The sequence below is a fragment of the Heliconius melpomene genome, chromosome 13 (assembly GCF_056956725.1).
Source record: "Heliconius melpomene rosina isolate 202511_hmr_F chromosome 13, ASM5695672v1, whole genome shotgun sequence".
Classification (NCBI taxonomy): Eukaryota; Metazoa; Arthropoda; class Insecta; order Lepidoptera; family Nymphalidae; genus Heliconius; species Heliconius melpomene.
In genome coordinates, this window is record NC_140401.1 from 14,729,417 (window position 1) to 14,741,506 (window position 12,090).

Here is a 12,090-nt window from a genome sequence, read left to right on the forward strand (position 1 = left end):
TCTCAATAAAAAGAGTTTTACTTTAAATCAGTTTTTTTTATTTTTCTCACTGTCATTTTCAGTCTTATAACTAAATCTTAGAAATATGTTTACAATTTTCTTAGGAAGCTACTTAAATAGAACTTAATACAAAAATATCTTTAACGCTTGATACGTCGTATATATAACACCCTATTTTATATGTTGCAGATCAGCTTATTTTAAACAATAATAATTATATAAAAATAAAAAAATTAACAATAAAAATAATTTGTTAAATTTTGCTTCTCAAACTCTCCTGTGTCCAATTACTTACTAACAAAAATACTACAAAGTAGTATAGGAAAATATTATATGTTTTGTCAATCTCCTCAAACATTTTCAATTTGTAAAGTCTTCTTTAACGTTTATATGCTATAATAACTTATATTAAAATAATGGGATCCATGGTCACTATGTCATTATCTTCAAGACTAGTTGTAGTTCTGTTTTTAAGTTTATCTTTTTCTTTAACAAAAATAAATTCAGTTTGATCATCTTTTTCTTCTGAAGACAAATCATTCTTATTAATAGACGGCCTTTCTAAATTTTTTGACGTTGTTATTCCAATTTGACCGCCTGTCACACTGCTCTCCTTTTGTAGAGCTGGTACCATTTTTCTTTCAACCCTCGTATTGTATTTTTGGGTCTTCAATGAATCGTTTCTTTTACGATTTCTTTGGGTATTCACGTTCATAGACGATGGTGGAGAGGCGATTGCTTTTATTTTATCAGATGCAGCAGTTTTCATATATCCTCTACGCGAACGCTTCTCATTTTTTTCCAATTCACTAGAATCATTTTCACTTGGAATATCAATGTCTGTAAAATTTTTTAAATTATTTTCAATGTGTTCTGAATTATTGGCTTGAGAATTATTCTTCTCTGTAATTGTATATTTTTCTTCATTCGCAACCTTATTAAAATTGCTGTGAGAGCGTCTCTTGGTAAATTTAGATCTTTGTATAAGTTCTTCCGCGTGATCGACAGCATGTGGCTTGCTTGTAACCCTTTTGGTTTGCATCAATCTTGGGCGCCTTGTCCTCGGTACTGGGGAAGTAGTTCCACTCGTAACATTATTATCTTGCACTGGAAACTTAGAGACACGGTGTCTTCTGTGGCCTCTATGAGGCAAATTAGCAGTAGTCTTGCCAGGTGTTTCTGTAGACACTCTAACTCTCTTTACCTTTCTTGAAACTGCCCTACCATGATGGGAGGTTGAGGACGAGTTGGTTTGGACTTCTCCATTTTGTAGATCGTGAGATTCCGATAAATCATCATCACTCTTAACTTCTATGATGTTTATCATAAATATTAAAACAACTGCTACCTGAAAATAAATGAATAATTTGAAATAAGTCAATACAATTTAAAATTAAAACATGTAAAGTACAATAAACTAAAGCGTCGTATATATCTATCTATATATTGCATTATTAACAAAATTTATAAAATATCAGGAATGTGTCACACAAGGTAATATGAAAATATTTTTCTTTTATATATGCAAAAGCAATAAATATAAAATGGCCAGGACCAAGCAAATAATGAAAAGTAAACAAACTTATTATATATATATTAAAAAAACTGTGTGAAATTAAAATCTATATATTTTAGAAAGAAAATATTACTTACCGGTATTAACTTCATTGTAGATATCTAGATAAAATATCTTCAGGGATTGTTACTACTATGTGTGTTAATCACAAAATGATACTGGTACGAGTAAATCATGGCTTTAAATACAAAAAATTATAATAATCATTTAATTGTTATCAATAATAGGCCACTAATCACTCATTTGTTAAGTACTTACCTGCGCTTTATTTTTATTTTACTTTAGAAAAGCTAATTATTTCCTAAAAAGCTCCCATTAGCACACATTAAGAATGAGTAAGATGTTATTGATGATGTTTAAATAATTATCCACTAATTTACAATTTAAAAAATATATTAAATTTTTACTATATTTACAAATAAAAAATAATAAATTAAATCTGATCAAAAAATGTAATGTTACATTTCAGAAATCATTCCAAAAATGAATAATTGTAGTACCGCAAAACCTACATCCGACTTTACTTGAATGGTTATATTTAACCACAATCGTTATATTTAAACACTCAAAACAATTGTTTATGTTGTGTAATCTTATAACACTTGTGTGTTGCTTCAGCACAATAAGCTAATCTGAGCAACGTCGATGATCTTTACTAATTTTAAAGTTTTGTCTTTCACCTGGTTGATGCGTGACCTAGTTACAATTATGATTTTTAAAGTTTCTTAAAAATCTTAATTTTAGATTTTTAATATTTGCCTTTTAGTCATTGAAGCATTGTTTTTATGATTTTGCTTTTTTATTAAATAACAAATCAATACTTATAGTAAAACAGTAAAATTATTTTGTCTGTACATTTAGTATTTTTTAGTGAAATAGATAGAGGGACACTTAAAAAGAATAAAAGAAAGTAAAAATATTTTTTTGAATTTCTTGTCTGTGTATCTGTCTTTCTGTTTATCCTATTTTATTTCTCGACCATCTGAACAGATTGTAACAGGACTAATATTGAAAGATAGAGGAATTGTCGTAGGGTCGGAGGATTTACGCTGGAAAAAGGGTTTGCCGGGCGCCTACCTTTATAGCCTACCTCAATACACGTGAAGTAACTAATACTGGTGTGGAATTACTTAACTAATTGGTTTTTCTTAAATATACTAAATAAATATACGTAAATAAAATCATATCCATTTCGTTGCAATTGTTTACAAAAAGCATTAATTATAAAACAATAATGGTATCGTGTAAATAAATATGTATATGCACTTGAAAAAACACGGTTATTTTTAAATAACAATTATAAATCAAATATTGCACAAAAAAAGGTAATATAATTCTTCAAACTTTCTTGTGATGTGAAAGTAAGCACTGCGTTATGGAATGATAATGAATCCTAAATTTTGCTATCTCTATGTTTTTTTATTATCCTACAAATAATACTTTTACAAACAATCTCAATCAAGAAAACAGTGAAAGCTTTAACTTTTCCAATTTTTCCAAGTCGAACTAAATACTTAAATACTTGCTTAAAGCAATAAGATCGCCTTTGCATACGTGTTTTTCTTTCAGTTTTATTTACGTTGTTTTTTCTATATATTTCTTTTATGTGTGCAATAAAGTATATTCTATTTTATTCTATACTTTAATTTGATATTCTCTTTGTTTATGTACCTGTAAATGAAGTGTTTTAGTGGTATGGGAGTGTCTTAATATTAGATTTCCCAGATTCCGTCTACAGGAAGCTACCGCCGCGCCGTCTCGGAAAGCTGTTCTGCTATAAATATAATAATACATTGCCATTTTTCTAATAATTGTAACTTTTTAAATAAATAAACATAAGTTTTTGATATGTTGTATTAGTCAGTAGACCAATAAATGAAAATATTTATCGTAAAATTTGCTATTTTACTACAAAGCCCTCCCGCCCAGTTGTTTAAGGGCGCACCAGCTCGTAGTTCACGCCTATATGAGTACAAGGCACTACGGCACTTCATCTTAAATTAACTTGGCTGATAAATATTTTTTATTTACATTTAAAATTGATGGTAAGTTCCTGTCTCTGACTCTAATGTAGAGTTGAATAAGGCCTACGAGTAGAAATCGAACCCACAACCTATCGAGTTTACAGTCACAAGCTTGAGCAAGACTGGCCTTAGTGATCAGTTATTTATGAAAATATGAGCTTGGCGCTTTATCAAAAGTTGTTCATTCTGATTAGCGCTTTTGTAGAGATATGAAAAAAGATTTATTACAAGCTTAAAAATATTTAATGTTGTACTTCCTGTTAAAAGTGTGCAAAAAAAAAACATGTGGCTCTTGTGTCAATTTCGTTTAACATAATGAGAATTTTATTTAGTAAGAGCTACCTACGCTTATAGTAATCTAGCTTTGCGATTTAGAATAATTTGACTAATTAAATCTTTTAGATATAGAAGATATCGTAAATTGTTAAAATCTACATTTTATACTATACTTATATTTATTAGTAAATGATTCAAATTGAAACTTAAAATATTACTTATTTCATTACATTTTTACAATCGCCAAATAAACATAAAGGTACAATCGGCTTTATTACCTCGATAGCTGCACTTTTCAATACAAAATTAACAATTTTATTAATATTACAATACCTAATGCCCGTTATATTATATATCCCGATAGACATTTAAATAACATTACTTCCACATATTTATGTATGGCTATATGCTTTAAATATTAATAATTTTCATTGATAATTATTGCTTTTACAGTCACTTTGAAGTGACAAAGAAACATGTTTCAGAATTCTTATATATACATGATGTTATGAGTACACTAAAGGGTTTATAGAGAAAATAAATCATATAAATGTATCACTGTTTTATTAAATAAAGCTTATATAAACAAAACATATTAAGTAAATTATTATAATGAAACTTAACCTATTTTTTACAACAAATTACAATCTAAAATAATACTCCTTAATAAAAAAATATTAACAAGTCATTCAAGTTTTTTCTAACCAATGAGATATGTAATAATTATATCTTACAATAGAACAACCAATTTAGGAGTGGATATTTCTATAAGTAAATTCTGGACTCATGGGCCAGTCCTTTGCACTGAATTTAGTCCCTGAAGTTGTTGGAACTCGTTCTTCTTCTATTATATTAATAGACCTGTTAAAGAAAAAGATATTGTTTATACACTTTTGTCTGACTAATATATTTCTAAATGTCTATAAATTTTATGTATTATTATTATTTTTCGTAATGCGTGATAATATAATCCATTTATTATTAAATTATTTCATAAAACTTACCTCTCCTGTCTAGATTTCGATTCGTCTACAGCTTCAGCCACTTCCATTTTATCATCAGCAGGATTTGTCGTGGTAGCTTTACGTCTAATAAAAGCAGACTTCTTGTGATCAACTACTACTGCTGCATTCTTTTTAGTATTGTTATTGTTATCATCATCATTTTCCAGAGTCAACACTGGCATCTTTCTCCTTTCAACCCTTGGAATATATTTTTGATTTTTCAATAAATCTTTTATTTTGTAGTTTTTTTGGGTAGTAGTACTTGTTAGGGGTGGTGATGTCACCACTTTTACTTTACGAGATTCAGATGCTTTCATAAATCTGCGCGGTATGGGTCTTCTTACTTCTTTAGATTCATCAGAATTATCCACATTTGTAAAATTTTGAAAACGAGATTCATTGTTCTCAATGACTTTGCCGTTGAATTCATTTCTATCAGCATCCTTCAAATTTTCTTCAGTTCCAAATCGGTTAAATTTACTTGGGGTACGTTTGTTATAGAAGTTATTTCTTACCACAAGTTCTTGTCCTCTGTCAACGGCATGAGGCTTCGAAGTAAACTTCTTAGTTTGCATTACTTGAGGGCGATTCGTGGTCGAGGTAGAGGATATTTCGATAGTTTCTTTTTGATTGTTTTGTTTGAGTTGGAATTTTGGCACAAAAGGCTTTTTCTCACCCCTTTTAGGTAAAACGAACGGCGTTTTATCAATTGGCTCAAGGTTTACCATAAACTTTTTGGTTTTGTTTATAAAATTTGTATCATTGGAATGTGTTAAGGACACATTTAATACGTTTAGCTCTTGATTTTCCACAACAGGTGATTTAATTGAATCTTCTTCTTCACCTTTAACTATATTCACTATGAATATGAAAACGGCAAGAATCTGAAAAATGATTTCCAAATATTATGTTAGTACATAATTCGTTTTTATTTATTTAAAATAACCTAAAATAAAGCTTTCTTAATGTAAAAGTAGATTCCTCAGCATATTAGAACCTCAGCAAATTTTTTATATTGAGTTTTGATATTTATAATACTTATTTCTTCACTTATTGCTTCACGCTATATACCGCACATAACAGGGTAGACAGAGGGACCCTGAGAACTTGGTGCACACTTCATTTCTATTAAGACACTTCCGTTACCCACTTTCCGCCGAATTTTGGCAAAGTGGCGAAACTCAACGTCACGCTTTGCTTAGTGTTGAGAGCAATGAAATAAGAATAGTAAATATTTAATTTCCTCTAGTGGGAATCGAACCCCCAGCTTAGCAAAATATCAGCTGCATCCCGCACAAAGCAGAGAAAGCAGAGGGTACCTGATGTTAAGACACTCCGTTCTCCATTTTGCGTCGAATTCTAGAGGCATTGCATATTGAGTCCCGAAATTCAACGCCGCTCAATGCAGCGGAACTCTACGTCACGTTTATATACAAATACTTATATTATATTAACTAAAAACTATATAAAAAATATATAAAATGAAGGCTTACCTTAATAGATTTCATTATGAATATTATAATATTCTTAAATGAATTGAATGTAATACTCCTGAGGAACTATCACCGACTGATATATGATAGCAAAAGTCCTGGCGCTTAAATATAGAAAATTTAATATACTAATAGCACTAATGGATACTTTGTTAAGTACTTAAATTAAAAAAATGATAACTCATTATGTCATTGTAGAACTAATTAAGCATTCTCATAATGTATTATTGTTAATATAATTTATGGGTAATTAGAGTTAAAAAAGCTTAAACCAAAGGCCTATAGTTTAAAGCAAAATACGTTGCAGAATTATATCTTACACATAAGAATAACACAATGAGAACAATTTATGTAAAGATGTATATGTCTCATGTCCATAGTATTTGCATATGCATGCATACACAATTTTTATGCCAACTTTAATTGATATTTTTAGTAGCCTAATTGGGCTAAATAATATTTAAGCAATGTGAGAATTGAAGAAACTTTTGGACTTCCGTCATGTTATATCAGTAAACTTTAAAATATCTACTGCGTGTAAGCGTGTAGCAGAGTCAAGGGTCAAAACGGCTGGTGCGGCCTGATAACAAAACACTGCGAGCATTCACCCAAAGCTATACACATATAATTTTAACTCAGTTGAAGTACTTGTTGCCCATCCTATTAATAACGTAATTGATATAATATTTTAATTTAGTTAAAATACAGCTTCACTCTGTATCCCGCACACAATATGGTAGCGAAAGGGAACCTAGTATTAAAACACTCAGTTCTCCACTTTCCGCTGAATCTATTAATTATTATATTGTATATAAAATCTTCAACTAAGATTTCAAATAAAAATACTTTAATTTCCAAATAAAATAACTAGTTTATATTCTTTGTTTTTATCTTAATTTTATAACTTTCTTATGAAAAATATATTAAGAAACAAATTACTAATTAAAAAATACAATATGATTTAAAAATAATAAATAGAATATTTATGAATAGAAACAGTCTAAAATATTTAACTAAGCACACCCTCTACTTCAAACATAGGTAAATGAGTTATTGTATTTCTAAAATCAGATATTTCACAACAAAAAGTATAGCCTTCAAACGGATTGTCGGGATTCCACGACAACCAGCGCGTGAAGAGAGTGTTGCCTCTACATATATCTTCACAGAAAAATAACTCTCTGGCCTCTTTTATCGAATAATATGGATTATTAATACCTATGAAGGCAACACCTCGCTTAGTACTAAGTTCATATACAACTTTGTAATAATATTGTGGTACTCTTATAACAGGATTATTATTGACATCAGTATACAGATATAAATCAACAGTTTCATTTAGTTGATTCAAAAGCTGCGTCACTCCATATGTACCAGTGTATATTGTTGTATTATAGCCTGATGCGTGAATGTGGTTTCTAAGATCTACTTCTAAAGTATTCCAATTGCCACCATTAAAACCAGTCCATTGAGGAGCACAATTGATATAGTGAAACGTTGCTCGTTCCCCAAATGCAAACACAAAATCAGTTTTAGCAGCTAAATGTCCCCTGGACAACATTTGATTACCAGTGACATAACTCTCTACTCTATCTCCAACTAGCCGTGCGATAGCCATTTTAAGTTCTCTCGGTGAATATAAATATGTGACGGGGACTGAACCGAAGTTACCATCGTCTATAAAGAAAGGTCGTGTCACGCGCGTCTGGTACAGCGCGTTGTAGGCTTTTTGCGTATATTTCGAATAAATAGCATTAAAATTATTTGTATCAAAACAACTTTCGTATACAGGATAGAAAATATTCTCAACTTTGTAACCAACTTCGATTATATGGTTTCTTTGGAAACAAGTTCTGTTTGTCCGTTGACTGTAATAAGTTGGGTAATCTGAGCACATAAACTGAGAAAACATTCCAGGGGGTAGAAGCCAATCATTGTTACTAAAATATTCTCCACTGACACATTTAATAGAACCTGCTGACAGCTGTTGGGTAGAACCTGGATGTAATATAACGCCAGAACCTTCACAGCTCAATATAAGCACATCTCCATTGTTTAGGTGAACGTTTCCATCTCCATCATCAGGTTCTAATAGCAGACCGTTTCTTAATATAATTGGGAGTGGCTCTCTGAAATGATATCGGCTACTAAGTGAACACTTTTGTTCTTCTTGTATACTGAGGACACTGAGTATCAACCAATATAATGCAAACATAATACTATAATTTGTAAATTAATTTCTATGATGTTGAACTGTGTAGAAACTAGAATTTTATGTCAAGCTGACGTTGGTTTTTGAGTGACTTTTATTGCACTTTTTTTTAATAAATATATTAAGGAATCTAAAGTTAAATTAATAAAATAGAAATCAACAAATATCAAGAATTTTAAAAAGATACATTGAAAATTCACGAATACTAATTGAATTGAATGGGAATAAAAAATGGGAAAAAATAAATGATAAAACAAATTAGATAGATAATAAGATACGGTATGAAATTATTAAAATATTATTTGTTGTTGCTTTAGTGATAAAGAGAGGTCAATTCTGCATATTACAAGTTTCGAGACAACTAAAAATAAAGTGAAAGATTAATCCAAAAAAAATAAGTGAAAATTATTTATTATTAAAATATTCTAGTTCATTATTAAAATACCATTTTGATTGCACGTGATTTTTATTATTAATACCTAAATATGCTTACACTATTGAACGTGATCACAGTGTTTTAGGAAAAGTATATTTCACTCAAAAATATAAACAAATTAGGTATTATGAAATGTATTAACAAATATTTTTTAAATTCTATAAATTCATATAATATAATATAATAATAACCATCTCATATCTCTCTATCTCTCTCAATAATAACAACAAAGACTTCCCTTTTTACCTTGAGAGGTAAAAGGCATTGTAAAAATATTAAAGATTAAAAAAAACGAAGCTATTCATAGAATTTTATATTATCTGAACAAAAACTACCTACACAATTAACTAAATGGGCTTACAAATTTAAATGGTAGACATTTTTAGAGAGCGTTTTGTATTAAGCTTAGTGGCTCGACCCAACTACTATGCGGGCTGCATAATGTTTTATTAAATAAAAAATTAAAGTGGATGGTATTATGAAATATTTCCCACGTGTTTTCTTGATTTATTAATTAAAACAAAGGAGGATTTCATTTTTTTAAAAATACCTTTGACAAGTAATTTTTTGGATATTTTCAATAGATAAAAAATCTTGAAAATTTTTATTGGATAATATTTTTATGTAAAAAAATCTAAAATTGAAATTCGAACTTATTAACCAGCTCCCGGAATAAGATACATCCAAATTACACCATGATAGCATAGTAAAAAAAAAGAAACACAATTTTATTTCACAAAAAAGGTTTACTATTTTATATATAAAAACGAACATTGCTTCATTTATTAAAGTATATATTATACATATTCAACATAAATACAGTATCGTGAAGTATTAATTTAGCTCTATTTACATTTCTATTTAAATCTAACGTTATATTTCTATTATTATTTGGGTGACGAGTGCCAAAATGTACTCGTATACCTGCTTCCTCAATGAGCAGTCGTCAGCAACACAATGGCAGCCAGCCACTATTTTATCTAACTACAAAACGCTTTCAACGAAATATTTCATTATTCCCTTTTAAATATTTCCACATATCTCTAACGCTCATATCAAAGTCAACTGTTGAGATGAACGGACGTTTTGAAAGATGATAAAAGTGTTTAGTGGACATGTGTTTGTGGACTTGTGATACGAATATGTATCGAGCGGTAAGTAGCTTCAATTGTAAGAATAAATAGAAATTTAATTTAAAAAAATACTTGTAATAATCCTATTTCCTACTAATATTATTTGAAAATTTATGAGGTCCACTTTCTCACAAAATCTGCTGAACGGATTTAGATGAAACTTTACAGTCATATAGCTGATACATCAGAGAAACAAATAGGCTACAAATTAATTTCATAATTTTGTTTAATTTGGATATTTAACAATAAGTTTAATCCGGCGAAACCGCGTTTGTGTGGCTAGAAGAATAAAATTAAAATTAACGTGTGTATGAAATTCATATAGGTATTATATTTAAATTTCTCCGCTTTGGCAAGACAAAGACCGGGGTTTTGTTCCGACATTTAACACACATTATCCCAAAATTATGCACGAATTAGAGAACAGAGTGTATCAACACTAAGCAATCCTTATCTCTTGGTCATGCAAGAGTTTCGTGCTTCTGAAAAAAATGTTTATTTATTATATTGGCTACTTGCCTATTTAGAGTTCGTCGTGACTCTTATTTACCGAGTGTGTAGTATTGTTATTGTAAAAACAACGTAATGTAGAGCATGTTATATGTAAACAAATAATAATGATGTATTTAGGAATTGTAAATATGTCAGTCAATACATATTTATTATTTATTACTTCTCAGTAATTTAAATAATCTTTCTAATGTAAGAGTGTATATGTACATTTGAGGCCGCCAGCTCGTTGCGTAGGATCAGAAGTGTGTGATCGTAAAAGCAATTAGTAAGTTCGATCCCCACTTGAAGAAATGAGATACTTATTTAAACTTATATTTTCATTTTTCGATCTGGTGTCGAGGCAAAGCACGACGTTCCGCAACTCAACAAGCAATGACTTCAAAATTCGGCGAAAAACCGAGAACCGAGTGTCTTAACCCTCTGCTTATCCTGCCGTGTGCAGGATACAGCGGGAAGCTGATTTTTTTTTTAAATGCTACATAATTGTATGGAAGAGGCACAAATGGGTTAAAAAACTGACTAAAGTTGGTTAGTCATCCATTTTGTTTAATTATAACATTCACTGTCACTGTCCCACATTCAATCTAATTATAGTTTTGTGGACACTCAGAAACGAATTTTGGTAAAGGCACTTCAATAATATATTTCAGAATTCGATTTATTATTTTAGCTTTAGGCTGTATTCCGCAAATGGCAGAGGAAACCTGGGAACTTAGTGTTAAGACACTCGGTTCCCCATTTCCCGACGAATTTTTGAGTGAGGAACTAAAGCGAGGAAATGAAATTATTTAAAATTTCATTTCTCCGAGTGGAACCGAAAATCGAACTCACAACAGTCGCGTTTACATTCACACGCTTTTGCCCGGCGTCATAACTGCCTCTAAATTAACTTAATAAAAACACTAAAATATTGTATTTTTGAGGATCCTATAAGGGTTCCTTATTTTTCTGTTTGAGGTACGGAACCCTAAACACCAACAAAGTTTACAGCTTAGCACATACTTGTATCATAATTTCAAACGTGACTTAATAAATAATTAAACATTATTTAATAATATTTTAATGAAGCAATCATTCTGTTTCAGATATTTCTGGTGTTCCTGATACTGTTCAATGTCGCCATGTGTTACACAGTACCAGGCGTGTTGAGTAAAGACGACAACATTGTAAACGGCACTCATGCTTCAGAGGATTATAATAAATACAGTTATATTATAACTACATATTTATAGTGAAGAAATGAAATTGTAATTTAAAATAGTTAACTTTTATATGTATACTTTAAACATGTTTTTGAGCCTATATTTAGATCGAAAGACAGGCACTCCGAGCTCCTCTCCCTGTAGCGCGGGCCCGACATCGGTACGTTTTCAAATCAAAGTATACTAAGAAGTGTTATTTCTGTTTTACTATAATAAAATGA

The 12,090-nt window shown here is 30.1% G+C and overlaps 2 protein-coding genes across 2 annotated transcripts; both read right to left on the bottom strand.

The window, feature by feature from the left end:
* Window positions 1–4,557: 4,557 nt before the first annotated feature.
* On the bottom strand, window positions 4,558–6,388 carry LOC146533096 (uncharacterized). Its single transcript, XM_085196334.1, has 3 exons — window positions 6,374–6,388; window positions 4,881–5,764; window positions 4,558–4,737 (listed from the first exon to the last, which is right to left on the bottom strand). The coding sequence occupies exons 1-3, from the start codon at window positions 6,386–6,388 to the stop codon at window positions 4,626–4,628; spliced, it is 1,011 nt and encodes a 336-aa protein (XP_085052460.1). The 3' UTR covers window positions 4,558–4,625.
* A 946-nt stretch (window positions 6,389–7,334) lies between these two features.
* LOC146533097 (salivary endonuclease-like) lies at window positions 7,335–8,665 on the bottom strand. The gene has a single exon (XM_085196484.1). It carries the CDS (start codon window positions 8,586–8,588, stop codon window positions 7,383–7,385), a length of 1,206 nt encoding a protein of 401 aa, XP_085052610.1. The 5' UTR covers window positions 8,589–8,665; the 3' UTR covers window positions 7,335–7,382.
* Between the last annotated feature and the right edge of the window lie 3,425 nt (window positions 8,666–12,090).

Coding starts and splice junctions, on each gene's coding strand:
- LOC146533096 (XM_085196334.1), bottom strand. Junction 4,738..4,880: donor TCGAAATCTAGACAGGAGAG/GTAAGTTTTATG, acceptor TTTCTTTAACAG/GTCTATTAATATAATAGAAG.
- LOC146533097 (XM_085196484.1), bottom strand. CDS start 8,588: ATGTTTGCATTATATTGGTTGATACTCAGTGTCCTCAGTATACAAGAA.